The sequence below is a fragment of the Natator depressus genome, chromosome 15 (assembly GCF_965152275.1).
Source record: "Natator depressus isolate rNatDep1 chromosome 15, rNatDep2.hap1, whole genome shotgun sequence".
Lineage (NCBI taxonomy): Eukaryota > Metazoa > Chordata > Testudines > Cheloniidae > Natator > Natator depressus.
In genome coordinates this window covers 558,274-585,892 of record NC_134248.1, presented here as the reverse complement: position 1 = coordinate 585,892, position 27,619 = coordinate 558,274, and the positions used below count along the sequence as shown (strand labels likewise).

Here is a 27,619-nt window from a genome sequence, read left to right as displayed (position 1 = left end):
ACACACCCCTTTCGGCTTCTCTGCTATCTTGGGAGGGACCCTTTCTAAATGGCAGCTGGAGACTAGGAGAGAAAGGGGCTTGCTAGCCAGGCAGAGGGAAACTGAACCCATGCAGGGAGCAGGAGGGGGAATCAGTGCTGGATTGTTCCGTAAAAGAAACAGCAACAAGAGCAGTGCAGGTTTCTCCTTGCTCTAGATTTAATAGCGCAGGCAGCTTTACAGACATGTACAGTGCATCGAATCCAGCAACCTCTGGCTGCTGAGTGGGGCTGGGACCCAGCCAGGACTCCCAGCAAAGGCCTGGACACTGCAACACATCCACAGATATTGTTCTGCTCCTGCAGCTACCTCATGCCATTCTCTCTAATAAGTTAGTATAAATAAAGCAAGCATTCAAACCCTCCCCACTTCCTGCCCCTGCCCTCCAGCAAGGTGATCTCCCAAGGGCCAGTGAGAAGGGAAGCACATCAAAACATGGCAGATCAACGCAGCTTCCAGGCCCACTCCCCTGCTCCAGGTGCAGGCCAACACCCTATGAGGGATGAGAGGGGCTCAGTGCTGCCTTTGGCGACACCCAGGCCACCCTGCTGAGATAGCCAAGGAGTAACTGAGAGCTGAGCCAGCCCAGGGGCTCCTAGCAGCAGCCATGGGAGTATAGAAAATAGAGATTTATAAAAGGAGAGAGTAATAGTCCCTTAGGAGCACTGGGCGGGGGCAGACTAGCCTGCCCCAGGGAGCACAGGGAAATCAGCTTACAGCAAAGTGCTCGCACCAGCCTCTCCCATGGTAGCTGAAGCTTCCCCACTAACCCTTTAAGACTTTGCCTAAGAAGTCTGGCATCCCCTCCTTATTCCCCTGAGCGGGTCTCAGATGCCTCCTTAGCTTATTTTACCTGCCCCCACAACCCCTACCCCTCCAAAGACGCTACACTAATATCGACAGATCAGCTGCCCAGATGCACCCCCACCCCCTACACACATACGCAGAGGCCAAGTTCTGCCCTCCCTAGTCTCAGGGGGCTTGCATGGATTTAAGACAGTGCACAATTTGACCACATCCATCCCTACACTGACCCTGCCTTCTACCCCTGCCAAACAGGGCTGTCTGAGTGCACTCTAAAGGGAGCAGAACCTTTTCCCCACCCCAGTGCTCAGGTTCCCACTCTCTGCTGCCTGGCGATAACTGCTGAGCTGAGCACGCAGCCCTGGGGGTCTGCCCAGCCCTGGGGACACATGCACAGTGCTGCTGCTTCCCCCTGCTCAGCCACTTGCTCTGCTGATGGAGCCACACTCCTGGTGTCCCCAGCCCCCTCCAACAGGCACCCCCCAGCCCCTGGAGTGTAGGTGGCTCTGTCCCCGCAGCATGTCCATAGGCCAGCTAGCTCTCACTGCAGCAGTTACCTGGAAGGGAGATCAAGAGGGGTGTCACTGGAGGGTCAGTAACCCCTTCACTGCCAATGAGCTCTCCCTAGGGAAAACAGGGCGAGAAGCTGCCACGGGATTCTAAACCCAAGGATGCAGTTATCGTATACTTAACACACCTTCCCAGACCCCCCCCCCCCCAGACATTGCACCCCTCCCCCAGAGCCCACATCCCCCAAACCTCCCAGAACCCATACTGCAAGCATGCTGAGATCACCAAGGTGGGGCCTGGGGGGGGGCAATGGCTGGGAGACCTGGTCTCATATTTAGGCCACAATGTGTGGACAGCCTGTTACCCAGCTATGAGGCTCATTTATTGGGTTTGTCCCATTTCTGCATGTCATGGGGGAGAGGGGGCATCAAAGGAATCCACAGCCAGGGCAGGAGCTTGCAGGGCTTTGCCCACATCACAGTGAGAGGCCTGAAGCCTCAGGGCCAGCACAGGCAGTTGTACAGGGGGCCACCCTCCAATTCCACCCTCCGCTCTCACCCCAGGATGTTGTGCTTGCACAAAGGGCAGGTCTGCTGCAGGAGCAGCCATGGATCCACGCAGTCCCGGTGAAACTCGTGTGAACACGGCAGCACCCGCAAACACTGTGGGCAGAAGGCGAAGCAATGAACGTCCGGGACAAATACATGCATCACAGCAGCCATCTTAGCACCCTGCCTCGGAGACGTGTCAGGCCAGAGCAGGGAGCCAGGTAGCCCAGTATCTGCCTTCCTGCTGCAGTGGGATGCACTGATAGGCCAGCTGGGGAGAGTGGAGTCCCCTGCGTGTCCAAATGGCCATGGGAAGACATCTAACCACCATACAAGTATCTGAAAAGGGCAGGCACAGCAGAGCTGCTGGCAGTCTGCTAAGTGAGGGCAGAGGCTGGGGACTGCTCCAGACAGGGAGCACTGGGATGGAGCTGAACATAGGTGGGAACTCTTGTGCCTAGAGGAGAATCCATACCCAGGTTCTCCCATGGTTTAGGGGCAATAGCTTTAACTGGCCTGTGACTTTTCAGCCCAGGTTCTGCCACTGGCTAGCAGGCTTCTCACAAACCTCCTATGTCTGTCCCTAGCACCAGTCTGGTAAGGCTGGTGCACAAGGCATTGGTCCCAAGACCCCAGCACGTCTTGCCCCAGCCAGGCTCTACCTGGTTCTTGTGGAACTGGTCCAAGCAAACAGCACAGCTATCAATGTCATGGGCCTGGCTCCAGTGGTGTTTGCCAGGGTGGTAGCGCCGGGTTTTCAGTGCCGACAGCCTCCGCAGGATGTGCTGCTTGAGGTCCAGCTGGGAAGGCAGAGCACACAGTCAGTTCCCAGCTGCACGTCCCCAACAGGAGAGGAGAGGAGAAGAAAAGTGAGCCCACCTCGGTGTCCTGGTCCGGCTGGCCCTGTCGGGACTGCCGCTGGGCCTGCACGATCACACCCGTGCACAGGATCAGGGCGATGAACAGGATGGCGTTCCACAGCTGCTGGAGGTACTTCTGCAGGGCCAGCACACAGGAGCCATTAGGACACACCTGGGACTCCATTCTCCCCCCGCGCAGCTGCAGCACCCCCCAGCAAACCCCACCCGCATCTCAGCCAAGGACAGGATGGGATCCTCTTTGGTACTGTTGGTGCTCTCTGAAGCTGTAGCTCATGAAAGCTTATGCTCTAATATATTGGTTAGTCTCTAAGGTGCCACAAGTACTCCTTTTCTTTTTGCGAATACAGACTAACACGGCTGCTACTCTGAAACCTGTCACTGTGGAGCCCCAGGGACACCCTTCAGCCAGTAGCAACACAAACCTGGACCCGCGAGCTGTTCTCGCCCGTGCAGATAACTCCTTGCCACTCTCCATACAGCCCACCCCGGGACAGGCCGCAGGTCGACCACAGGGTGAGAGTCACTCCCTGCAGAGAAAACACAGCACCATGCATCAGCCAGTGATAGGGCAGGGCAACACCAACACATGGAGACAACAGTGAGACCATGCAGGGGCAACAAGAGATAGCAGCGCAAGATGGCACTGGGAACAGGCCATACACAGACAGCACCATGTCACAGAGCAAGGAGGGCAGTGGCTTGCCTGGCGTCTGGTCACCTCAATGGGCACTGCTTTACCAGACAGATCCTGACAAAGCAAAGGGAGCCTGGAGGAGAGCAGTGAAAGCGGACGAGTTAGGAGGGAGCCTATGTCTGTCTATAACATGGCTAAGTGACAACAGGACATGAGTCTGCAGTTAGTTAGGGGCTCCCTAGGGAACAGAAAGCAGGGTAATGGGGTGAAGTTAAGGGAAACTTGGTGTTGAGATGGAAGGAAGGACGGTCTAGTGGGTAAAGCACTGACCAAGGATTCAGGAGACATACGTTCAATTCCCGATTCAACCCCAGGCTCTGTGACCTGGGGTAAGTCATTCAAGTGACTGTGCCTCAGTTTCCCCATCTGTAAAATGGAGATAGTGTTTCCCCATCTCTGAGGAGAAATACATTCAGGAATGTGGAACCCCGATAAACTGGGTATCAAGGTGTCTCTGGCTGTGGAATCAGCTCCCAAGGGAAAGGGCAGAAGGCCAGCTGGGCCAGGCCATTTCACACTGGGCTGGAAAAAGCACAAGGCCAGGATGCTATGATCACACACACATTCCCCAGTCTGAGCTTCAGAGAGCACCAACATGCACCCAGCCCTGAGCATGCACGCACGCCGTCCCCTCCCTGCTGAGACTACGTACCAGGTTCTCCAGCAGCACCGCTTGATACGTGATCTTGGCTGTCACCCGGAGCCCCCTGTAAGCAAAAGTCGAAAACAGTGTTAGCCCAGCAGGTTCCCTAGGCACAGGCATCTCTGTCATGCAGCCATGAGGGGAGCTCAGCTTTCTGTGGGGTAGGGGATCTCAGCCCACAATCTCATCCTGCCACCTCGGCTGCAGCTGAGGTACCCCAGGAATGCCCCCTAGCCTGCCTCTCCTGTAGAGGATGGCTTGTGAGCCTGGGTCACAGGATGGCACAAAAGCCTGCAGGAAGCCATGGAACCCACATAGGAAATAATCGGGAGCCCAAGACACACACATGGAGGGTGGTCATCCCAATGCCCACAGAGGGGAAAAGGGAGGCAGTAAGAGAATGGAGTGCTGGGATTGACTCCCTGAGTGACCTTGGGCAAGTGTTCAGCAGCGCAAGGATGCTGGTGGCCAGTATAGCAGCAGGCAGGCAAGAAAAAGAAATACAACCCGTGCTTCCCACCAGTGAGTGCGAGCTTGACCCCCGCTGTCGGTGCCAGGCCTCCCACTAACCCCCCAGGCACCCCTACCCCCACCCCCCTGGGCTAGCCTAGTGCCCCCCGCATGACTCACGCACACTGAAGCGCAGGGCCCCCCAGAGCGCGGTGCCCGGAGAGGTCACCCTGATTCGCCATACCCAAGGGATAGCTCTCAGAATGACACGCGTGAATGGGAGGACAATGCAGCCCAGATAGCACCACACACAGGCCAGCAGGGCCCCCAGGGGGGCAGAGGAGAACACACAGAGCCCTGGCTGGGTCCCAGGGTAGCATGTGCATACCAGCACAGGTAGTGCGGGGCTAAGGCTCACCCCCCAACACTTTTCTGGAGCTCAGGGTAACGCGTGTGCGCACACACACACGCTACAAGGGCTAAAGATCACACACACAGCACTTGCTGAAGCCCTTGACAGTGCTTGTGCATGCACACACACACACACACCGCTGCAAGGCCTCGACACTCTCCAGCTGCCCCCACCAATCCCTGCCGTCAGTCTCTTACCGTAGCAGAGCCCCGAGAAGCCGGGTGACATTGTCTGAGGTCTGGATCACAATCACGGGCTTGGAGAGCACCTCGGACACATCCAACTGCAGCAGGGAGGAAAGCGACAGACATGTCAGCAAGGCCATGGAGCCAGCCAGGCTGCAGCACTGAGCCCCCAAGACAGGGTCGCAGGGAGCCAGCGTGACGCTCCTACCTCTCGGATCGTGTTCTGATTCAGCGCGAGAATGAGCAGGGCCGATGCTCCCAGAACTAGGGCTCGCTTCATCTGTGGGGGGAGAGTGCACAGGGCCAGGGAGAGACAGAGTTGCACACGCTATCAACCACACACAAACTTGGAGGCCAAGGGAAGGAGACAGGAGGCTTGGCCCAGCAGCCTCAGGACAGGGTGGGTGGGCAACTGAGCCATTCCTCCCCCTTCCCCTCCCACCCCCGAAGGAGATTTTCCGGAGGGTCACCCTCTGACTCAGGCTCAATGAGCCAAGCTGTGGTGATAAGAGGGGTCCTGGTCTCCAGCCCGCTGCTGGCGTTCCAGGAAGTCACTCCAAGACAGGAGTAGCCTGGCTCCAGTTTGCCCTCGCTGAGCGGCTGCAAAGATCCTCTGCTTCCAGGCAGAGTCCTAGGGAGCACGGGACTGACTGGATAAAAGGGTTGCCACTGCCAGGGTCCCTGGGGCACACTGCAGGTCCCAAGGGGCACTATCACAGGGAGCACACGGTGCTGGAGACCCTGGCATGCACAAAGGGGCACCATGGGGAGGAAATCCCCACTGCCAGACGCCGCGGTGGGGACCCAGGGGGCAATGCCATGGAGAAGCTCCTGCTGCCGCTCTCCCAGTGGGCACTGCTGTGGCCCAAGGACGGCCCACTGAGGCAGCGCTGGTTCACCTTGTTGACCACGGCTGCGGTGAAGGACTCCTCCTTGCTGCCCCTCGGGATCTCCGCCTGCTCCTCCCCCACCGGCACCACCCCAATCCAGCTGCCCTCACCCTCCAGCTCAGGCTCTACACCTCCCATCTGCAGGAGGAGAAAACGCTGTCAGGGGCCGCCTAGGCCATCCCAGGGCCCGGGCCCAGCCCCTCGCCCGCAGCCAGCTCCCCAGGGCAGCCTGATGAGAAAGCGGCCCTGCTCCCTTCGCCGCACCCTTGGCAGCGGCTCCACGTACCACCCACAAAGCCGGGGGCATCCTCTGCCCCGCTGCCTGCCAGGCACCTGGCAAGGGCTGGCTGGGGGGCTGAGCCCGCGGCCCGCCTTGCCCAGCCCTTTGCCCCATTGTGCCCCTGGGTCCGGTGCTTGCTCCCGGGGCGGGGCCCGTCTCTGCGCCGGGCTGTACAGCGCCTGACACCGCGGGGTCCGGGCCACGCCGGGGCGCCCCGGCCACCCAAGAGAACAGAGGCGAAACGCCAAACCCCGCCTGGGCCTGCCCGGGCCCCGCTGCCCGCCCCCGCCGGCCCGGGCTCGGCTGGGCCCGGTGCCCTACAGGGGAGAGGCCCGTGGGCCGCCGCCCGCGCTGCCGGGGCCCCCCTACCAGGACCAGGCTCCCCTCCGTCGCCTCCTCGCGCGGCCCCGGGCGCCCCCCCAGCAGCGCCCCCTGCAGCGTGTAGCCCCCGGCGGGCGGGGAGCGCGGCGCGGCCTCCCCCGGCTCCCGCAGCGCCAGCACCTCGACCCGGGCGGCCGCCGGCCCCGCCAGCGCCGGGCCCAGCGCCGCCACCTGTCCCAGCAGCACGGGCAAGAGCAGGCGGGCCATGGCCGGGGCCGAGCCGAGCCGCCCCGCGAGCCGCCCGCTCCCTCTGCTGGGCCTGGAGGACTCGCCGGGCCGGCGGCCGCCTCCCCGGGCCTCGGGCGGACAGACACCCCGCGCGGGGCGGGGCATCGCCACGGGGAGCCCCGGGCCGCGCGGGGAGCAACGTGCCCCGCCACGCGGGGATCTGCAGCCCTAAAACCGGAACCCGCGCGGGACGGTCACCCCCGCCGCCCGGGAGGGACCCCCCGCCACCCGCAGCCAGGGCGGGAAAGCGAGGCCTCCCCTCCCCACAAAGCCACCCCTCAGTCAGGGCAGGCAGCCCCAGTCAGCTGCTGGGGAGCCCTGCCACCGCCCCAGGGGCTGACGAGGGGATGCCCCCATTTTGGCCTGGACAGACACTACGCCTGACAGAGGAGTCTCTGGCTCAAGGGGATGCACTTGGGCCCCCCCAGACCTTGGGGGCTTGAGACAGGGAAACCTTTGATGCCACCAGGCAGAGCACCCCACTCGGAGCCAGATGGGGAGGCTGTGGGCCGAAGTCAGAGGGGATGATGAGAGGAAGCATTCTTTGGTGGAGCAAGGGCAGGAGGGGATGATGTCCCCAGTCCCTGTGAGCCAGGCTCACTCTCCCAGGAGGCCGTTCCCTCCTCTCCATCCCACGGAGCCCTGGCCATTGCACGTGTGCCCTCTACATGTGACCCATTCAGCCCTGCCAGCCCATTCACACATAGGGCAGCTCTAAGGTGTCACGCTGGCTGCAGGGATCTGCAGCAGATTGAGAGGGATTAGCCCCAAGGTTGGCCTTAACAGGCAGGATAGGAGCCAGAATCAGGGAGAAACAACCTGGCAAGGGGGAAGCAGGAGGGAGGACTGAGATAAATGCCGGTGAGGCAGGGGGGTGAGGCAGGCATGACCTGCTTTTGGCCTTGGCAGGAAAGGGAGGGTACAGCTTGCTACAGGTCTTATTGACAATGGCTGAGCCTAGGCAGAGCCAAGCTGTGGGGTGAGGAGTGGGAAAAGTGAGCTCGAGCACATGCGGATGAGCTGGAAAGGGTGGAGAGGACACAATCACAGCTATTTAGGGCTAAGCAGAGCGATCTTCCCATTCTCCCATCTGGGATCCCACCACTCCACTGGTAACTCCCCCCATTCATCTCCCACAACTTGGGGGATAGGATCTGGCAGGAGAGTTTTCCTGATGTGCCAAAGAACCCCCCCACCCAGCCCACTCCTCAGCTATCAAAGCACAGCACCAGTAACAAAGGTGACCAGCAAAAGGCTAATGAGTTTGTGCCCTTTGTTTGCCGGTTTATGACACACAAAGGGGCCAAAAAAGGCTTTTTAAAAAGATTTCCTTTCTGCTTGTTTTTCTGGCTTTGTTGGTTTGGCTGGAGGAATTGTTGGAGGTCTCTCCTATGGACTGGGAGTCCCTCCGTTCCTGATGGAAGGGGCTTATTCCAGAATTTGAGGTGTTAATGAAGGGCCCACATTTTGAAAAGTGGCCACTGATTCTGGGAACCCAGTGAGAGATGCCAGGCTCTCATCCCTGCGACGGTATACAGCTGGTGGATCCGGCCCCTTTGTGTAAGAATCCCTGGGCGGCACAGAATGGCTCCCTTCAGCCTCGAGACCAAGGAAGTGTCTGGGGAGATGGGAGCGTGGCCAGGATCTCCTTATGCCCGAGATTCCTAGCTGTCAGAGCCCCCTTGGGCTATGGGCAGCTGGGTGTAAATTAGAGGGTCCTGACACTGTTTTGCCGTGGACTGTCCCAGGCCCCATCCAGCTTCAGGATCAGGGAGGGTAAAAGTGCTTAAAGTCACCTTTGCCCCTCACCCCTCTGGCCCTGTGTTGAGTCCAGCTCAGCCAGACCAAATAATTTGGTATTTGGTGTCTCTTGCTGGGTACCCAAAATCAATACCCACTTCACTGAATATTTTAAAAGTCTGAATAAAAATTACTTCCTCTTCCTATTCATCACAGGGCTCTTGCATAGTATATCTGATGTCATAGTCCTACTGGATTTCCAGCTGCCCACAGTCTGCCAGGGGCAAGGCGATCTCATTTTTTAACATTAAAAACAAGTAGAAAGAAAATAAATTTTGATCCCAACAGGCTTCATAAATGACCCAGCTCTCCGTTGCGCAAAGCCCAGCATCCATTAGCTTTTGATTATGACACTTCTCCCTTCAGCAAAACAAAAGCACACATTTGCTTTATCCTCAGATATCTGAGGACACTAAATTAGCCACAATTCCCCTCCTAATCTATATCAGCCCCACAAGTTTGTCTGCACTCATGAAACCTCCTGCTGCTGCATTACCACCACTGCGGCTTCACCAAGGGCGCAAGACTAGACGGAATACAGGAATACCTTGTTGTCTAACCCTGCTCAGAGTAGATCTAGATCTGCAATTCTCAATCTTTTCCATGCTCCACCTCGCTTTTCCATAGCGATACACCCCACGGTAGATCTCCCCTTCCAGGCTTTCCAAGATCTACCTGAATTCTTCTCCCATTTAGCAATATGGGAATGGCAGGTCATGACCCACGGACACCTGTTTGCAGCCCCCCAGGTTGAGAACACCTGGTATCGATGACACAGTTGTTAAAAGCTCCATCTACACTAGCTCTAATGGCATTGCAACAGGGGTGAATTACAGGTCCTACATTTGCCTTTGTATTTTCTGTGTCTGCCTACTGACCCTGGTCTAGACTGGGCAAATATCTTACCTACTGTGCACTAAGTGTATATGGCTGATTGTAAGCAACTCCTTTCCCAAAGCTTCATTAAGGCATCCATCAACCAAGCATGTCTGTGCATCAGTGGAACAAAGCAAAACAGGGTCTAATGGTGTGAGGAAAGACCAGCCTAACCTACAATTACAATCTAGCCAATTACAACACAATTGTGCCATGACCCAGTTACAACCCCATACCAAACTTTAAGTGTACATGGCCCTAAGCTGCATTTTGTAACCTGAATTCCAGGCTCACAGCCAAGGTCTAAGCCTGGTTACAGAATGCATCCGAATGCCATTTCACTACAAACGGGGCCTGTGCTGGACCCAGGTCCCCTGACTTGGATGGAATTGGAAGTGGGGCCAAAGGTGAAATAAATAAAATGAAAACAATCCCTTTTAGTTTTGAAAGTGACCAGCTGTCTGTAAAGAAGCAGTGAATTGTCGCAGAGTGCTGGCCAGTTACCACAGCACCTGGGAGTGCCAGTCCTGAGCCAGGACCCCCTTATGCTAGGGCCTGAACAAACAGGACAAAAAGATGGCCCTGCCTCAGGGAGTTTCCAGGCTAAGGATCTGACAAAACACAAGAGATGCAGACAGAGGTGGGAGTACAGTAAGACGATATAGTCTCCCTAAGACTGGGAACTTGATTGGAATGAATCAGAATCATAGAATATCAGGGTTGGAAGGGACCCCACAAGGTCATCTAGTCCAACCCCCTGCTCGAAGCAGGACCAATTCCCAGTTAAATCATCCCAGCCAGGGCTTTGTCAAGCCTGACCTTAAAAACCTCTAAGGAAGGAGATTCTACCACCTCCCTAGGTAACGCATTCCAGTGTTTCACCACCCTCTTAGTGAAAAAGTTTTTCCTAATATCCAATCTAAACCTCCCCCATTGCAACTTGAGGCCATTACTCCTCGTTCTGTCATCTGCTACCATTGAGAACAGTCTAGAGCCATCCTCTTTGGAACCCCCTTTCAGGTAGTTGAAAGCAGCTACCAAATCCCCCCTCATTCTTCTCTTCTGCAGACTAAACAATCCCAGCTCCCTCAGCCTCTCTTCATAAGTCATGTGCTCTAGACCCCTAATCATTTTTGTTGCCCTTCGCTGGACTCTCTCCAATTTATCCACATCCCTCCTGTAGCGTGGGGCCCAAAACTGGACACAGTACTCCAGATGAGGCCTCACCAGTGTCGAATAGAGGGGAACGATCACATCCCTCAATCTGCTCGCTATGCCCCTACTTATACATCCCAAAATGCCATTGGCCTTCTTGGCAACAAGGGCACACTGTTGACTCATATCCAGCTTCTCGTCCACTGTCACCCCTAGGTCCTTTTCCGCAGAACTGCTGCCTAGCCATTCGGTCCCTAGTCTGTAGCGGTGCATTGGATTCTTCCATCCTAAGTGCAGGACCCTGCACTTATCCTTATTGAACCTCATCAGATTTCTTTTGGCCCAATCCTCCAATTTGTCTAGGTCCTTCTGTATCCTATCCCTCCCCTCCAGCGTATCTACCACTCCTCCCAGTTTAGTATCATCTGCAAATTTGCTGAGAGTGCAATCCACACCATCCTCCAGATCATTTATGAAGATATTGAACAAAACCGGCCCCAGGACCGACCCCTGGGGCACTCCACTTGACACCGGCTGCCAACTAGACATGGAGCCATTGATCACTACCCGTTGAGCCCGACAATCTAGCCAGCTTTCTACCCACCTTATAGTGCATTCATCTAGCCCATACTTCCTTAACTTGCTGACAAGAATACTGTGGGAGACCGTGTCAAAAGCTTTGCTAAAGTCAAGAAACAATACATCCACTGCTTTCCCTTCATCCACAGAACCAGTAATCTCATCATAAAAGGCGATTAGATTAGTCAGGCATGACCTTCCCTTGGTGAATCCATGCTGACTGTTCCTGATCACTTTCCTCTCATGTAAGTGCTTCAGGATTGATTCTTTGAGGACCTGCTCCATGATTTTTCCGGGGACTGAGGTGAGGCTGACTGGCCTGTAGTTCCCAGGATCCTCCTTCTTCCCTTTTTTAAAGATTGGCACTACATTAGCCTTTTTCCAGTCATCCGGGACTTCCCCCGTTCGCCACGAGTTTTCAAAGATAATGGCCAAGGGCTCTGCAATCACAGCCGCCAATTCCTTCAGCACTCTCGGATGTAACTCGTCCGGCCCCATGGACTTGTGCACGTCCAGCTTTTCTAAATAGTCCCTAACCACCTCTATCTCCACAGAGGGCTGGCCATCTCTTCCCCATTTTGTGATGCCCAGCGCAGCAGTCTGGGAGCTGACCTTGTTAGTGAAAACAGAGGCAAAAAAAGCATTGAGTACATTAGCTTTTTCCACATCCTCTGTCACTAGGTTGCCTCCCTCATTCAGTAAGGGGCCCACACTTTCCTTGGCTTTCTTCTTGTTGCCAACATACCTGAAGAAACCCTTCTTGTTACTCTTGACATCTCTTGCTAGCTGCAGCTCCAGGTGCGATTTGGCCCTCCTGATATCTTTCCTACATGCCCGAGCAATATTTTTATACTCTTCCCTGGTCATATGTCCAACCTTCCACTTCTTGTAAGCTTCTTTTTTATGTTTAAGATCCGCTAGGATTTCACCATTAAGCCAAGCTGGTCGCTTGCCATGTTTACTATTCTTTTGACTCATCGGGATGGTTTGTCCCTGTAACCTCAACAGGGATTCCTTGAAATACAGCCAGCTCTCCTGGACTCCCTTCCCCTTCATGTTAGTCCCCCAGGGGATCCTGGCCATCTGTTCCCTGAGGGAGTCGAAGTCTGCTTTCCTGAAGTCCAGGGTCCGTATCCTGCTGCTTACCTTTCTTCCCTGCATCAGGATCCTGAACTCAACCAACTCATGGTCACTGCCTCCCAGATTCCCATCCACTTTTGCTTCCCCCACTAATTCTACCCGGTTTGTGAGCAGCAGGTCAAGAAAAGCGCCCCCCCTAGTTGGCTCCCCTAGCACTTGCGCCAGGAAATTGTCCCCTACGCTTTCCAAAAACTTCCTGGATTGTCTATGCACCGCTGTATTGCTCTCCCAGCAGATATCAGGAAAATTAAAGTCACCCATGAGAATCAGGGCATGCGATCTAGTAGCTTCCGTGAGTTGCCGGAAGAAAGCCTCATCCACCTCATCCCCCTGGTCCGGTGGTCTATAGCAGACTCCCACCACTACATCACTCTTGTTGCTCACACTTCTAAACTTAATCCAGAGACACTCAGGTTTTACCACAGTTTCGTACCGGAGCTCTGAGCAGTCATACTGCTCCCTTACATACAGTGCTACTCCCTCACCTTTTCTGCCCTGCCTGTCCTTCCTGAACAGTTTATAACCATCCATGACTGTACTCCAGTCATGTGAGTTATCCCACCAAGTCTCTGTTATTCCAATCACGTCATAGTTCCTTGACATCACCAGGATCTCCAGTTCTCCCTGCTTGTTTCCAAGGCTTTGTGCATTTGTATATAAGCACTTGAGATAACCTGTTGATCGCCCCTCATTCCCAGTATGAGGCAGGAGCCCTCCCCTCACAGACATTCCTGCCTGTGCTTCCTCCCGGTATCCCGCTTTCCCACTTACCTCAGGGCTTTGGTCTCCTTCCCCCGGTGAACCTAGTTTAAAGCCCTCCTCACTAGGTTAGCCAGCCTGCTGGCAAAGATGCTCTTCCCTCTCTTCGTAAGATGGAGCCCGTCTCTGCCCAGCACTCCTCCTTCATGGAACACCATCCCATGGTCAAAGAATCCAAAGCCTTCTCTCCGACACCACCTGCGTAGCCATTCGTTGACTTCCACGATTCGACGGTCCCTACTCAGGCCTTTTCCTTCCACGGGAAGGAAAGATCTTTATGAAGATATTGAACAAAACCGGCCCCAGGATTGACCCTTGGGGCACTCCACTTGATACCGGCTGCCAACTAGACATGGAGCCATTGATCACTACCCGTTGAGCCCGACAATCTACCCAGCTTTCTATCCACCTTATAGTCCATTCATCCAGCCCATACTTCTTTAACTTGCTGGCAAGAATACTGTGGGATACCGTGTCAAAAGCTTTGCTAAAGTCAAGGAACAACACGTCCACTGCTTTCCCTTCATCCACAGAGCCAGTTATCTCGTCATAGAAGGCAATTAGATTAGTCAGGCATGACTTGCCCTTAGTGAATCCATGCTGACTGTTCCTGATCACTTTCGTCTCCTCTAAGTGCTTCAGAATTGATTCCTTGAGGACCTGCTCCATGATTTTTCCAGGGACTGAGGTGAGGCTGACTGGCCTGTAGTTCCCAGGATCCTCCTTTTTCCCTTTTTTAAAGATGGGCACTACATTAGCCTTTTTCCAGTCGTCCGGGACCTCCCCCGATCTCCATGAGTTTTCAAAGATAATGGCCAATGGCTCTGCAATCACATCCGCCAACTCCTTTAGCACTCTCGGATGCAACGCTTGTGCACGTCCACCTTTTCTAAATAGTCCCAAACCACTTCTTTCTCCACAGAGGGCTGGTCACCTCCTCCCCATGCTGTGCTGCCCTGTGCAGTAGTCTGGGAGCTGACCTTGTTCGTGAAGACAGAGGCAAAAAAAGCATTGAGTACATTAGCTTTTTCCACATCCTCTGTCACTAAGTTGCCTCCCTCATTCAGTAAGGGGCCCGCACTTTCCTTGACTTTCTTCTTGTTGCTAGCATACCTGAAGAAACCCTTCTTGTTACTCTTAAGATCTCTTGCTAGCTGCAACTCCAGGTGTGATTTGACCTTCCTGATTTCACTCCTGCATGCCCAAGCAATATTTTTATACTTCTCCCTGGTCATTTGTGCAATCTGTCACTTCTTGTAAGCTTCTTTTTTGTATTTAAGAGCAGCAAGGATTTCACTGTTAAGCCAAGCTGGTCGCCTGCCATATTTACTATTCTTTCTACACATCGGGATGGTTTGCCCCTGTAACGTCAATAAGGATTCTTTAAAATACAGCCAGCTCTCCTGGACTCCTTTCCCCCTCATGTTATTCTCCCAGGGGATCTTGCCCATCAGTTCCCTAAGGGAGTCAAAGTCTGCTTTTCTGAAGTCCAGGGTCCGTATTCTGCTGCTTTCCTTTCTTCCTTGTGTCAGGATCCTGAACTCGACCATCTCATGGTCACTGCCTCCCAGGTTCCCATCCACTTTTGCTTCCCCTACTAATTCTTCCCGGTTTGTGAGCAGCAGGTCAAGAAGAGCTCTGCCCCTAGTTGGTTCCTCCAGCACTTGCACCAGGAAATTGTCCCCTACACTTTCCAAAAACTTCCTGGATTGTCTGTGCACTGCTGTCTTGCTCTCCCAGCAGATATCAGGATGATTGAAGTCGCCCATGAGAACCAGGGCCTGCGATCTAGTAACTTCTGCGAGTTGCCGGAAGAAAGCCTCGTCCACCTCATCCCCCTGATCCGGTGGTGTATAGTAGACTCCCACCACGACATCACCCTTGTTGCTCACACTTCTAAACTTAATCCAGAGACTCTCAGGTTTTTCTGCAGTTTCATACTTGAGCTCTGAGCAGTCATACTGCTCCCTTACATACAGTGCAGCTCTCCCACCTTTTCTGCCCTGCCTGTCCTTCCTGAACAGCTTATATCCATCCATGACCGTACTCCAGTCATGTGAGTTATCCCACCAAGTCTCTGTTATTCCAATCACATCATAATTCCTTGAAATCACCAGGACCTCCAGTTCTCCCTGCTTGTTTCCCAGGCTTCGTCCATTTGTGTATAGGTACTTGAGATAACCCGCTGATCGCCCCTCTTTCTCAGTATGAGGCAGGAGCCCTCCCCTCTCACGCTCTCCTGCTCGTGCTTCCTCCCGGTATCCCACTTCCCCACTTACCTCAGGGCTTTGGTCTCCTTCCCCCGGTGAACCTAGTTTAAAGCCCTCCTCACTAGGTTAGCCAGCCTGCTTGCAAAGATGCTCTTTCCTCTCTTCATTAGGTGGAGCCCGTCTCTGCCTAGCACTCCTCCTTCTTGGAACACCATCCCATGGTCAAAGAATCCAAAGCCTTCTCTCCGACACCACCTGCGTAGCCATTCGTTGACTTCCACGATTCGACGGTCTCTACCCAGGCCTTTTCCTTCCAAGGGGAGGACGGACCAGAACACCACTTGTGCCTCAAACTCCTTTATCCTTCTTCCCAGAGCCACATAGTCTGCAGTGATCCGCTCAAGGTCATTCTTGGCAGTATCATTGGTGCCCATGTGGAGAAGCAGGAAGGGGTAGCAATCCGGAGTTCAGGTGCCAGGATCTCCAGAGCTGTCACGGACTCACCATGTGATGGTGGCAAGTCCCATCTCCCTCTCTGTCTCAGTTTCCCCATCTGTAAAATGGTGATAATAATACTCTCCTACCTGCCAGGTGAGTGTGTCCCAGGGGCTGGACTAAGTAAACCTAGACCATCCCTGCATTTGATTTTTCCACCCTAAGTGAAGAACTTCGCACTTGTCTTTATTGAATTTCATCTTGTTGATTTCAGACCAATTCTCCAATTTGTCAAGGTTGTTTTTAATTCTAGTCTTGTCCCCCAAAGTGCTGGCAACCCCTCACAGGTTGGTATAATAAGCAGATTTTGTAAGCATACTTTCCGCTCCATTATCCAAGTCATTTACTGTTACTAATGTTGGGGCTTGTCCACACCTGGTGTTATTCCAGCATAGCCACTGCGCATCAAATTCACACCCTACCTTAATTCAAAATTAGGGCTGTCAAGCGATTAAAAAAATTAATCATGATTAATTGTACAATTAATCATGCTGTTAAACAATAACAGAATATTATTTATTTAAATATTTTTGGATGTTTTCTACATTTTCAAATATATTGATTTCAATTACAACACAGAATACAAAGTGTACAGTGCTCAGTTTATATTTATTTTTATTACAAATATTTGCACTGTAAAAAACAAACAAAATAGTATATTTCAATTCCCCCATTACAAGCACTGTAGTGCAATCTCTTTATCATGAAAGTTGAACTTACAAATGTAGAATTATATACAAAAAACTGCATTCAAAAATAAAACAATGTAAAACTGTAGCATCTACAAGTCCACTCAGTCCTACTTCTTGTTCAGCCAATTGCTCAGACAAACAAGTTTGTTTATATGTGCAAGAGATAATGCTGCCTCTTCTTGTTTACAGTGTCACCTGGAAGTGAGAACAGGCATTCTCAGGCACTGTTGTAGCCGGCGTCGCAAGATATTTACATGTCAGATGCACTAAAGATTCATATGTTTCAGAGTAACAGCCGTGTTAGTCTGTATTCGCAAAAAGAAAAGGAGTACTTGTGGCACTTTAGAGACTAACCAATTTATTTGAGCATAAGCTTTCGATGAAGTGAGCTGTAGCTCACGAAAGCTTATGCTCAAATAAATTGGTTAGTCTCTAAGGTGCCACAAGTACTCCTTTTCTTTTTAAGGATTCATATTCACTTCATGTTTCAGCCACCATTCCAGAGGACATATATCCATGCTGATGACAGGTTCTGCTTGATAATGATCCAAAGCAGTACAGACCGACACATGTTCATTTTCCTCACCTTCAGATTCTTAAACCTTGGGTCGAGTGCTGTCACTATCTTTAGAAATCTCACATTGGTCCCTGCTTTGCATTTTGTCAAATCTGCAGTTAAAGTGTTCTTAAAATGAACAACATGTGCTGGGTCATCATCCGAGACTGCTAGAACATGAAATATATGGCAGAATGTGGGTAAAACAGAGCATGAGACATAGAATTCTCCCCCAAGGAGTTCAGTTACTAATTTAATTAATGCATTTTTTTTAACGAGCATCATCAACATGGAAGCATGTCCTCTGGAATGGTGGCCGAAGCATGAAGGGACATACGAATGTTAAGCATATCTGGCATGTAAATACCTTGCAATGCCGGCTACAAAAGTGCCATGCAAATGCCTGTTCTCACTTTCAGGTGACATTGTAAATAAGAAGCAGGCAGCATTATCTCCCATAAATGTAAACAAACTTGTTTCTCTTAGCGTGGCTGAACAAGAAGTAGGACTGAGTGGACTTGTAGGTGCTAAAGTTTTACATTGTTTTGTTTTTGAGTGCAGTTATGTAACAAAAAAAATCTACATTTGTAAATTGCACTTTCATGATAAAGAGATTGCACTACAGTACTTGTATGAGGTAAATTGAAAAATACAATTTCTTTTGTTTGTCATTTTTACAGTGCAAATATTTGTAATAAAAATAATAATATAAAGTGAGCACTGTACACTTTGTATTCTGTGTTGTAATTGAAATCAATATATTTGAAAATGTAAAAAAAAATCCAAAAATATTTAATACATTTCAATTGGTATTCTATTGTTTAACAGTGCGATTAAAACTGCGAATAATCACGATTAATTTTTTTGAGTTAATCACATGAGTTAACTGCGATTAATCAACAGCCCTAATTCAAATTAACTTGTAAGTATAGACAAGCTTAAAAACACACCATCAGCTTTATAGTTATTTTCCTGTCTGAAAACATTTTACCAATTCTGGTTATAAATTTCCTTTAAAACCAATGTAACTGGAAACAATTATTAATTCATTCTATTTATTCATTTGTTCAGTGCATCTGAGGGCACTTTGTGTAGTCCATATTAGAGCTGCTCAGAAAATATCCCTCAACTCGTAGAAAATTTTGATGAAAAACAAACAAAAAAAAGTTTTCATCTAAATTATCTATGGAACATTTCAATTTTTTGTCAAAAGTTCAAATACTGAAAAGTTTTGCCTAACCCCTAAAAACTGATAATTTCAGGCATTTGCTTTTTAGACATTCAACATTTTCCATGGAAAGCAGCCACTTTTCACAAAAAAATCATTTAGTCAAAGACACTTTTCTGTTAAAACAAATTGATGGAAATTGTTTTGACCAGCCGTACCATCTGCCCATGTATATCCGTGTCACCCTCCAGTGGTTAGAGTTCATATAAATTCTACTTCTGCTGAGAGATTTCTTTCATTCAGGAGGTAGGGGCTTTGGTTTCTGAAGCATGGCAGGCGACCAGCTTGGCTTAATGGTGAAATCCTAGCGGATCTTAAACATAAAAAAGAAGCTTACAAGAAGTGGAAGGTTGGACATATGACCAGGGAAGAGTATAAAAATATTGCTCGGGCATGTAGGAAAGATATCAGGAGGGCCAAATCGCACCTGGAGCTGCAGCTAGCAAGAGATGTCAAGAGTAACAAGAAGGGTTTCTTCAGGTATGTTGGCAACAAGAAGAAAGCCAAGGAAAGTGTGGGCCCCTTACTGAATGAGGGAGGCAACCTAGTGACAGAGGATGTGGAAAAAGCTAATGTACTCAATGCTTTTTTTGCCTCTGTTTTCACTAACAAGGTCAGCTCCCAGACTGCTGCGCTGGGCATCACAAAATGGGGAAGAGATGGCCAGCCCTCTGTGGAGATAGAGGTGGTTAGGGACTATTTAGAAAAGCTGGACGTGCACAAGTCCATGGGGCCGGACGAGTTGCATCCGAGTGTGCTGAAGGAATTGGCGGCTGTGATTGCAGAGCCCTTGGCCATTATCTTTGAAAACTCGTGGCGAACGGGGGAAGTCCCGGATGACTGGAAAAAGGCTAATGTAGTGCCAATCTTTAAAAAAGGGAAGAAGGAGGATCCTGGGAACTACAGGCCAGTCAGCCTCACCTCAGTCCCTGGAAAAATCATGGAGCAGGTCCTCAAAGAATCAATCCTGAAGCACTTACATGAGAGGAAAGTGATCAGGAACAGTCAGCATGGATTCACCAAGGGAAGGTCATGCCTGACTAATCTAATCGCCTTTTATGATGAGATTACTGGTTCTGTGGATGAAGGGAAAGCAGTGGATGTATTGTTTCTTGACTTTAGCAAAGCTTTTGACACGGTCTCCCACAGTATTCTTGTCAGCAAGTTAAGGAAGTATGGGCTAGATGAATGCACTATAAGGTGGGTAGAAAGCTGGCTAGATTGTCGGGCTCAACGGGTAGTGATCAATGGCTCCATGTCTAGTTGGCAGCCGGTGTCAAGTGGAGTGCCCCAGGGGTCAGTCCTGGGGCCGGTTTTGTTCAATATCTTCATAAATGATCTGGAGGATGGTGTGGATTGCACTCTCAGCAAATTTGCGGATGATACTAAACTGGGAGGAGTGGTAGATAGGCTGGAGGGGAGGGATAGGATACAGAAGGACCTAGACAAATTGGAGGATTGGGCCAAAAGAAACCTGATGAGGTTCAATAAGGATAAGTGCAGGGTCCTACACTTAGGATGGAAGAATCCAATGCACCGCTACAGACTAGGGACCGAATGGCTAGGCAGCAGTTCTGCGGAAAAGGACCTAGGGGTGACAGTGGACGAGAAGCTGGATATGAGTCAGCAGTGTGCCCTTGTTGCCAAGAAGGCCAATGGCATTTTGGGATGTATAAGTAGGGGCATAGCGAGCAGATCGAGGGATGTGATCGTTCCCCTCTATTCGACACTGGTGAGGCCTCATCTGGAGTATTGTGTCCAGTTTTGGGCCCCACACTACAAGAAGGATGTGGATAAATTGGAGAGAGTCCAGCGAAGGGCAACAAAAATGATTAGGGGTCTAGAGCACATGACTTATGAGGAGAGGCTGAGGGAGCTGGGATTGTTTAGTCTGCAGAAGAGAAGAGTGAGGGGGGATTTGATAGCTGCTTTCAACTACCTGAAAGGGGGTTCCAAAGAGGATGGCTCTAGACTGTTCTCAATGGTAGCAGATGACAGAACGAGGAGTAATGGTCTCAAGTTGCAATGGGGGAGGTTTAGATTGGATATTAGGAAAAACTTTTTCACTAGGAGGGTGGTGAAACACTGGAATGCGTTACCTAGGGAGGTGGTAGAATCTCCTTCCTTAGAGGTTTTTAAGGTCAGACTTGACAAAGCCCTGGCTGGGATGATTCAGTTGGGGGTTGGTCCTGCTTCGAGCAGGGGGTTGGACTAGATGACCTTCTGGGGTCCCTTCCAACCCTGATATTCTATGATTCTATGATTCTAAGCCTAAGGTCCTGTGTTCTAGCCTTAGTGGTGGTGTCTGTGTCTGCGTTTTAGGCAGATTCATACATTCTAAGCCTAGAAGGGACCGCAGTGACTATCTAGTCTGCTCTCCCTTATAACAAAGGCCAGAGGACGTCCAGCAATTCCCGCAGTGAGCCCACCCATTTCTGGTTGAACTAGAATGTATCTTTAGAAAGAGACGCCCAATCCTGGTTTAAGGACTTGGCATGACGGTGACTCCACCACTTCCCCTGTAACCTGCATCCGATGAAGTGGGTTTTAGCCCACGAAAGCTTATGCCCAAATAAATTGTTAGTCTCTAAGGTGTTATAAGGACTTCTCATTGTTTTTGCTGTTCCAGGGGTTAACAAGGGAACAAGTTGAGGCTTATTTTCAGTTGGAGTTTTTCTAGCTTCAACCTTGAGCCATCGGATCTTGTTCTGGGTCTGTTAGATGAAAATACCCCTTAGTATCAGATCTCTGCTCCCAGAAAGGTTTCTCACAGAATGATCAAGTTGCCTCTTCAGTAAGTCTCGCTTTGCTGTTTGAACCCTCTCCCATTTTTTAAAACGTCCTTTTTAAAGTGTGGACACCTGAACTGGACACCGTATTTCCGTCCTAGTCTCCCCAGTGCTGCAGAGAGGTAATAGCCATCTCCCTACTCCTGCTTATGTGTCCAAGGATTGCATTAGCTCTTTTGGCCACAGCAGAGCACAAGCTCACATTCAGATCAGTCAGCATTTTAATATCCCTGTCATCCAGAACTGCTGTGTTAGAGATAAATAAGTAATTGTGCCCCCAGGTCATGGCTCTAGCCGCACGCTGCGGTTGGAGAAGTGGGCATGGACCCCTCTCTGGGGTCCCTAAATCCAAGCCAAATGTGCACCTTGAGATCATGTTTTAATAATCCCCTGGATTCTCAGCTTCCCCTCCAGTTATCAGTGAGCAGAGGCTGGGGCATTTTGCTACAGAGAGAATCCCAAGAAGGGTGGGAAAGCAATTAAAGGATCAGAAGAAACTTAATATGCAGAGGTCAGGAGCGATGGGACCAGAGAAACTGTGTGAAACTATCAGGGTTGGAAGCATACGTGGTGGCTGGAAATTGAACCAGGAAAAACAGAGGTTAGATATGAGGAAGTCTTACCTAGTAGTGAGGGCAAGTGGTGTCGCAGCCCAGCTACACTATAGCTATGATGTTAACGAGAGCTGGTCATGAACCAGAATTTCCATTCCACAGCAAATGCCAACATCTGGGAAAAATTCCCTTCCAATTCCAAACAAAAAGACAAAATTTCCTGCAAAACAAAAATTCCAAAACGCTTTGCTTTGATAATGTTGTTTTGATTCATTTAATCTTGTATATTATACTGAAATATTAAATATAATAGAGATTGTGTATTCCTAATATAGATTATGTATAATCTTATAAAAGTCTGAATGTTTTGACTGTCAAAATGAAACATTTCATCTAAAATTCATCAAAATCAGCATGTTCCCGCAAACCATTTAAATTGTGAAAAAGCTGCATTTAAAACTTCCACTGACCTTTTTTTAACCAGCTCTAATGGAAGTTTCACGGGAAGGAAGTGAGAGTACGACAATGTCCTTAACACTTGCTTCCTTCGGCTGCAAACCATAGGCAGCTAACATAACTCCTAAGGGAGAGTCAGAGCACCCAGATCTTTGATTGGCACCAGTGGGTGCTACTGCAGTATGAACTGCACATTGAGTTTTGCCCTTTGACCCACCTGAACCCCCACCCCTTCAGCAAAATCAGCCAAGGCAGTGTGGGAGAGGAAGGGGGGAATGGTTTATATCAGGGGTCGGCAATCTTTCAGAAGCGGTGTGCCAAGTCTTCATTTATTCACTGTAATTTAAGGTTTCGCGTGCCAGTTATACATGTTAACGTTTTTAGAAGGTCTCGCTCTATAAGTCTATATTATATAACTAAACTATTGTTGTAGTAAAGTAAATAAGGTTTTTAAAACGTTTAAGAAGCTTCATTTAAAATTAAATTAAAACGCAGATCTTATCAGTTTAGTGTGATCCTTGCCCTTGCTTTTTCTTGCTGAGTTTTCCAACGTCTGGCACATATTTGGATACTTTAAGCTGCACACAGGCTTCTGAGTAATCAGTTGTTAACCGGCTCCGAGAGGAACAGAGGACAGATTTCATGTGTGAAAATACCTGTTCACACAGGTATGTGGATCCAAATGCTGAAAGCACTGCAAACACAATTTTCTTCAAACAGTTAAATTTCACTGGCAGGGACATCTAGCAGGTCAGAATAGAGGCCCCATGATCTCTCTCAGTAACTTCAAGTTCACTCTGCAGATCACCAAATTTTGATGCCCAAAATTCTGAGCTTTTTAACTGAATGAGCTGCATTTCAAAATCTTCAACACCCATCCACTGAAATACAGACAAATCCAAGTTGCTTTCGTTGAACTTTTCAGGTTTAATTAGAAAAGAAAGCATTGGGCCAAATTGCTGGAAATCTTGAAATCTGTCAGAAAATTCTGATTCCAGTTCTTGCATGTACATTCCAATCTCATCAGCACTGACCGTGCAACATGTCGATAGCTCTTCTATGTGTTGGAAGTAGCAGAAAGTTGAAGTTCGACTATCCCAAGAAAAAACTGCTAGTTTTACAATAAGTGCCTTCCAGGCTTCATAAAGATCCAGAACCATTTGCCCTGCACCCTGGAGACAGAGGTTGAGTTTAGGTGAGCAGTGATGTCCGTTAGAAACATGAGCTTACACAGCCATTTGTCATCATCCAGTTTGGGGTAGTTTTGTGCTTTTTCCGAAAAAAGGCCTTGATTGCATCAAAACAGTTTACAAAGCACACCAAAACCTGGCCACGACTCAGCCACCGAATGTTGCTGTGAAGTCGAATGGCGTTATAAGCACTGTCCATCTCGTCTAGCAGTGCTTGAAACTGTCTGTGAGTCAAAGCAGGTCGAGCAACAAGGAAATTCAAAATTTGTGCCACTGTATTCATCACATTATTAAGCTCTGAATTAGAAATTTTAGCACACAGGTTTTCTTGATGGATGATACAGTGAAATTTGACTGTCGGGCAGCCAATCTGATCTTCAAGTAACTTTACAAATCCCTTCTGTTTTCCGACCATGGCAGGAGCACCATCTGTTGTCACACAAAGTATTTTTCTGATGTCAACTCCTCGTTTTTCAAAATGGTCTACAAAACTTTGCACTATATCTTCCCACTTTGTTGTGCCATGCAGGGGTTTTAGGCAACAAAGTTCCTCTTGGATTTCATCGGAAGCACAATATCTTGCAACAACTGCCAAACGTGGAACGTCGTTTATGTCCACGCTCTCATCAACTGCAACGCTAAACACTGCTGTGTCTTTTAATGCAGTCGTCTGCTTTTTGTTAATGTTTTCTGCCATTTCACTTATGCGTCTCTCAACTGTTCTGGCAGAGACAGGCAGTTGTTTTATTCTAGTTACGAGTGTAGCTTGACTTTTACTTACACTTAATGTGACAAAGCTCTCTTCTTGCCTCCGTGGGTCCCGCGTTTCCTGGCGGATTTCGCTAGCCTCAGAGGCTTACTGTGACCCTCCACGTAACTCTTCTCTCTCTGGAGACAAGGGTCACAGTCCACTGAGCCATTTTCATCATACGCCAGCAAGGGAGGTGAGGAGACATTATCCTTCCTTGCATAGCCTCTGTTGTCTCCCAGTCTCAGTGATTAATCAGGAGGCAAAGGTGGGGGTGTGGGGAGCCCGGGCCCACTCTCTACTCCGGGCTCCAGCCCAGGGACCCTAATAGTATCAGCTATGGTAGCTGACCTTTTAGAAACATGACATGTACAATTCCCTGGGCTACTTCCCCCACAGCAGCCCTCACTTCCTCAAGCTCCACTTCACCCTTACCTCAGGGCCTCCTTCCTTGTGCCTGATATGGTGTGTACTACTCAGCCTCTCCAACAGCTCAACTTCCTCCCACAGCTCCTGACATCCGCACCCACCTGACCGACTGGGAGGCTTTTAACTAGTTTCAGCCAGCCCCTGATTGGCTTCAGGTGTCCCAATCAACCTAGCCTTCTGCCTGCCTTCTGGAAAGTTCTTAATTGGCCCCAGGTGTCTTAATTGACCTGGAGCAGCTGCCATTTCACTTATCCTGGTACCAGGGATTTGTTTAGCCTGGAGCTAATATATCTATGTCCCACTACTTTTCTATAGCCCTCTGGCCTTGCCCCATCACATTAAGCATTTAAAAACACTGCTTTGCTTCTCATATCCTGCTACTGCCTTTTTGATTGATTCAGTCTTGTCTGCGTCATCAAGAAAGGTTTTCTCGTGCTTTGTTTCAAAATATCGTTGAACACTTGATGTGCGACAAACAACACTTTCACAACAGAAAGCACAAACAGCATGGTCCATCTTTTGAATAAAACCAGATGTGTCTGTCCAAGAAGGCTAAAATGAACGGACATCTGACTTTGCTTTCTTAGGAGCTGACATTTTGTCAAATGTACTCCGCAACTCACAGCGGGGAAAAAAATTGTGACAGACTGCACGCACAATGTCAAACGCAGTGCGCTGTTCCACGTGATGTGGTATAAGCAGCAAATCAGGACTTAAAAATATCCCAGGGGTGCTGGAACAATTTTTAAGGTGGGGGTGCTGAGCTGCGCCCCCCCTTGCCCCTGTCTGCACCCCTCACTGCCCCAGGCCGGGGCCAGTGGGCCGCAGCTGCAGAGCACCAGGCCGAGGCAGGAGCAGAGCCCCGGGCTGGTGGCCGGGACCCGAGGCCAGCAGCGGGCTGAGCGGGGCCTGTACGGAACCCCAGCTGGCAGGGGGTTGGCAGCCGGTACCCCAAGCGGGCAGCAGAGTGCCACTGAAAATCAGCTCGTGTGCCGCCTTTGACACACATGCCATAGGTTGCTGACCCCTGGTTTATATTCTTCAGAAACTGAGACACTAAAGAAACATTTCTGTCATCAAAATTCCAAAGGGTTCTGGTATTTCGTCCACCTTGCTTGTATTTGCTTTCATTTGATACACCCACGCTATGCTGAGTGATAGTTGGTATGAATGATGATTACCTTGGAAAGGAGACTGATGCCTGGATTACACAGGCAGAATATTATGGGGAAACAGGGTGTTTATACAGAGTCATAACTCCCAGCTGAGGAGCATGCCACTGAGGGGCAGTTAAAGAGACCACTGCATCAGGAACCTAATCGCTGAGCAGCCACAATGCGAGGGTGCGATAGGCATCTAACTGCGCAAAACAACCATTAGTGCTATCTTAGAGGTCTCAAGTGGACAAGTGTCCATGTTACAAAGTCATCACCATTAATCAGCCTCTTGTTGGCAATCTCAGCTGAGAGACTAAGGATTGGATGGACAGCAGAGACCAAACTCCCCTCCCAGTGTACATTCCCATTGCATGAAGTGGATTTGGCCTGGTGGAAAGTGCTGGACAGCTTGCCGTGGAGTCTGTAGGCCTCCCCTGATCCACTGAATGAGTGGTGCACAGTGGGTAGAGGTTTCCTCCCACTGTCCTGCCATTGTCTGTAGGGTTGAGAAGATAGCTCAGTCTCGGTGTCCCATTAAGGCCTTGGTCTCTCCAACATGGTATTGAGTGAGTTCCGGGAAGTGGACACACGGCACCAGATTCAGAATCAGCAACTAGTGATGTGTGCCTCAGGTTTTGGGTGGTTAACTGGAGACTTGGGCCTGATTGTTGGAGCTTGAGCACCTGCAGCTCCCCATGACTTCAGCTAGGGGTCTGGACTTTAACTGATGCCATTCAAGTCACTTATTAAAGAAGGTGCCAAACAGCCAGCTCAGGGTTCCAACTCTCAGTCGCGACTGATCAATTTAAATTCAAACTGTTGAATGCGTAGGGTTCTGTATTCCATGATCAATGCCCTGAACCATCCGGTAACCCCAAACTCCAGGGATACAGCTGGGGTTCTTTGCCCAGTGCAGCCAGCCTGGGTGGCGGAATAGAGCAAGATTTTCTCCCAGTAACATCCTGGGCCAATTAAAAGTTCTTGCCACTATTTACAAACCATTGGGGTTCGGCATTCACATATCCCTCCATTGGTGCCTCTTCATATTCTGGGCAGAGGCCACAGTGAGCCAGCCAGCCCTGTGGGCATGTGTCTGGAGCCATTTGGGGCCCAATCCAGCTCCCACTGAAGTCAATAGAAAGACACCTGTTAACTCCAAAAGGGGCTGGATCAGACCCTTTGCAGCACAGCTGCTCTACTGGGGGTAGGATGTTCACTTTCTGCCCTCCCAGTACCCAGTGATGAAACATGGTATGAAAAATTCTCACCTCTGCCAAATACACCAGTAGTCTAATTTTCTTTGAAGTAGTGTCCTTGGGTAGTCATTTGGGATGCCTTCAGGACTGAATGAGGGTGTGTGAGAATCATAGAATCATAGAATCATAGAATATCAGGGTTGGAAGGGACCTCAGGAGGTCATCTAGTCCAACCCCCTGCTCAAATCAGGACCAATCCCCAATTAAATCATCCCAGCCAGGGCTTTGTCAAGCCTGACCTTAAAAACTTCTAAGGAAGGAGATTCTACCACCTCCCTAGGTAACGCATTCCAGTGTTTCACCACCCTCCTAGTGAAAAAGTTTTTCCTAATATCCAATCTAAACCTCCCCCACTGCAACTTGAGACCATTACTCCTTGTTCTGTCATCTGCTACCACTGAGAACAGTCTAGAGCCATCCTCTTTGGAAACACTTTTCAGGTAGTTGAAAGCAGCTATCAAATTCCCCCTCATTCTTCTCTTCCGTAGACTAAACATCCCCAGTTCCCTCAGCCTCTCCTCATAAGTCATGTGTTCCAGACCCCTAATCATTTTTGTTGCCCTTCGCTGGACTCTCTCCAATTTATCCACATCCTTCTTGTAGTG

At 50.2% G+C, this 27,619-nt stretch overlaps 1 protein-coding gene across 1 annotated transcript; it reads right to left on the bottom strand.

The window, feature by feature from the left end:
• Positions 1-135: 135 nt before the first annotated feature.
• On the bottom strand, positions 136-6,924 carry RNF215 (ring finger protein 215). Its single transcript, XM_074973187.1, has 10 exons — positions 6,706-6,924; positions 6,066-6,194; positions 5,375-5,446; positions 5,179-5,264; positions 4,129-4,183; positions 3,205-3,309; positions 2,781-2,897; positions 2,564-2,701; positions 1,912-2,015; positions 136-1,400 (listed from the first exon to the last, which is right to left on the bottom strand). The coding sequence occupies exons 1-10, from the start codon at positions 6,922-6,924 to the stop codon at positions 1,397-1,399; spliced, it is 1,029 nt and encodes a 342-aa protein (XP_074829288.1). The 3' UTR covers positions 136-1,396.
• Between the last annotated feature and the right edge of the window lie 20,695 nt (positions 6,925-27,619).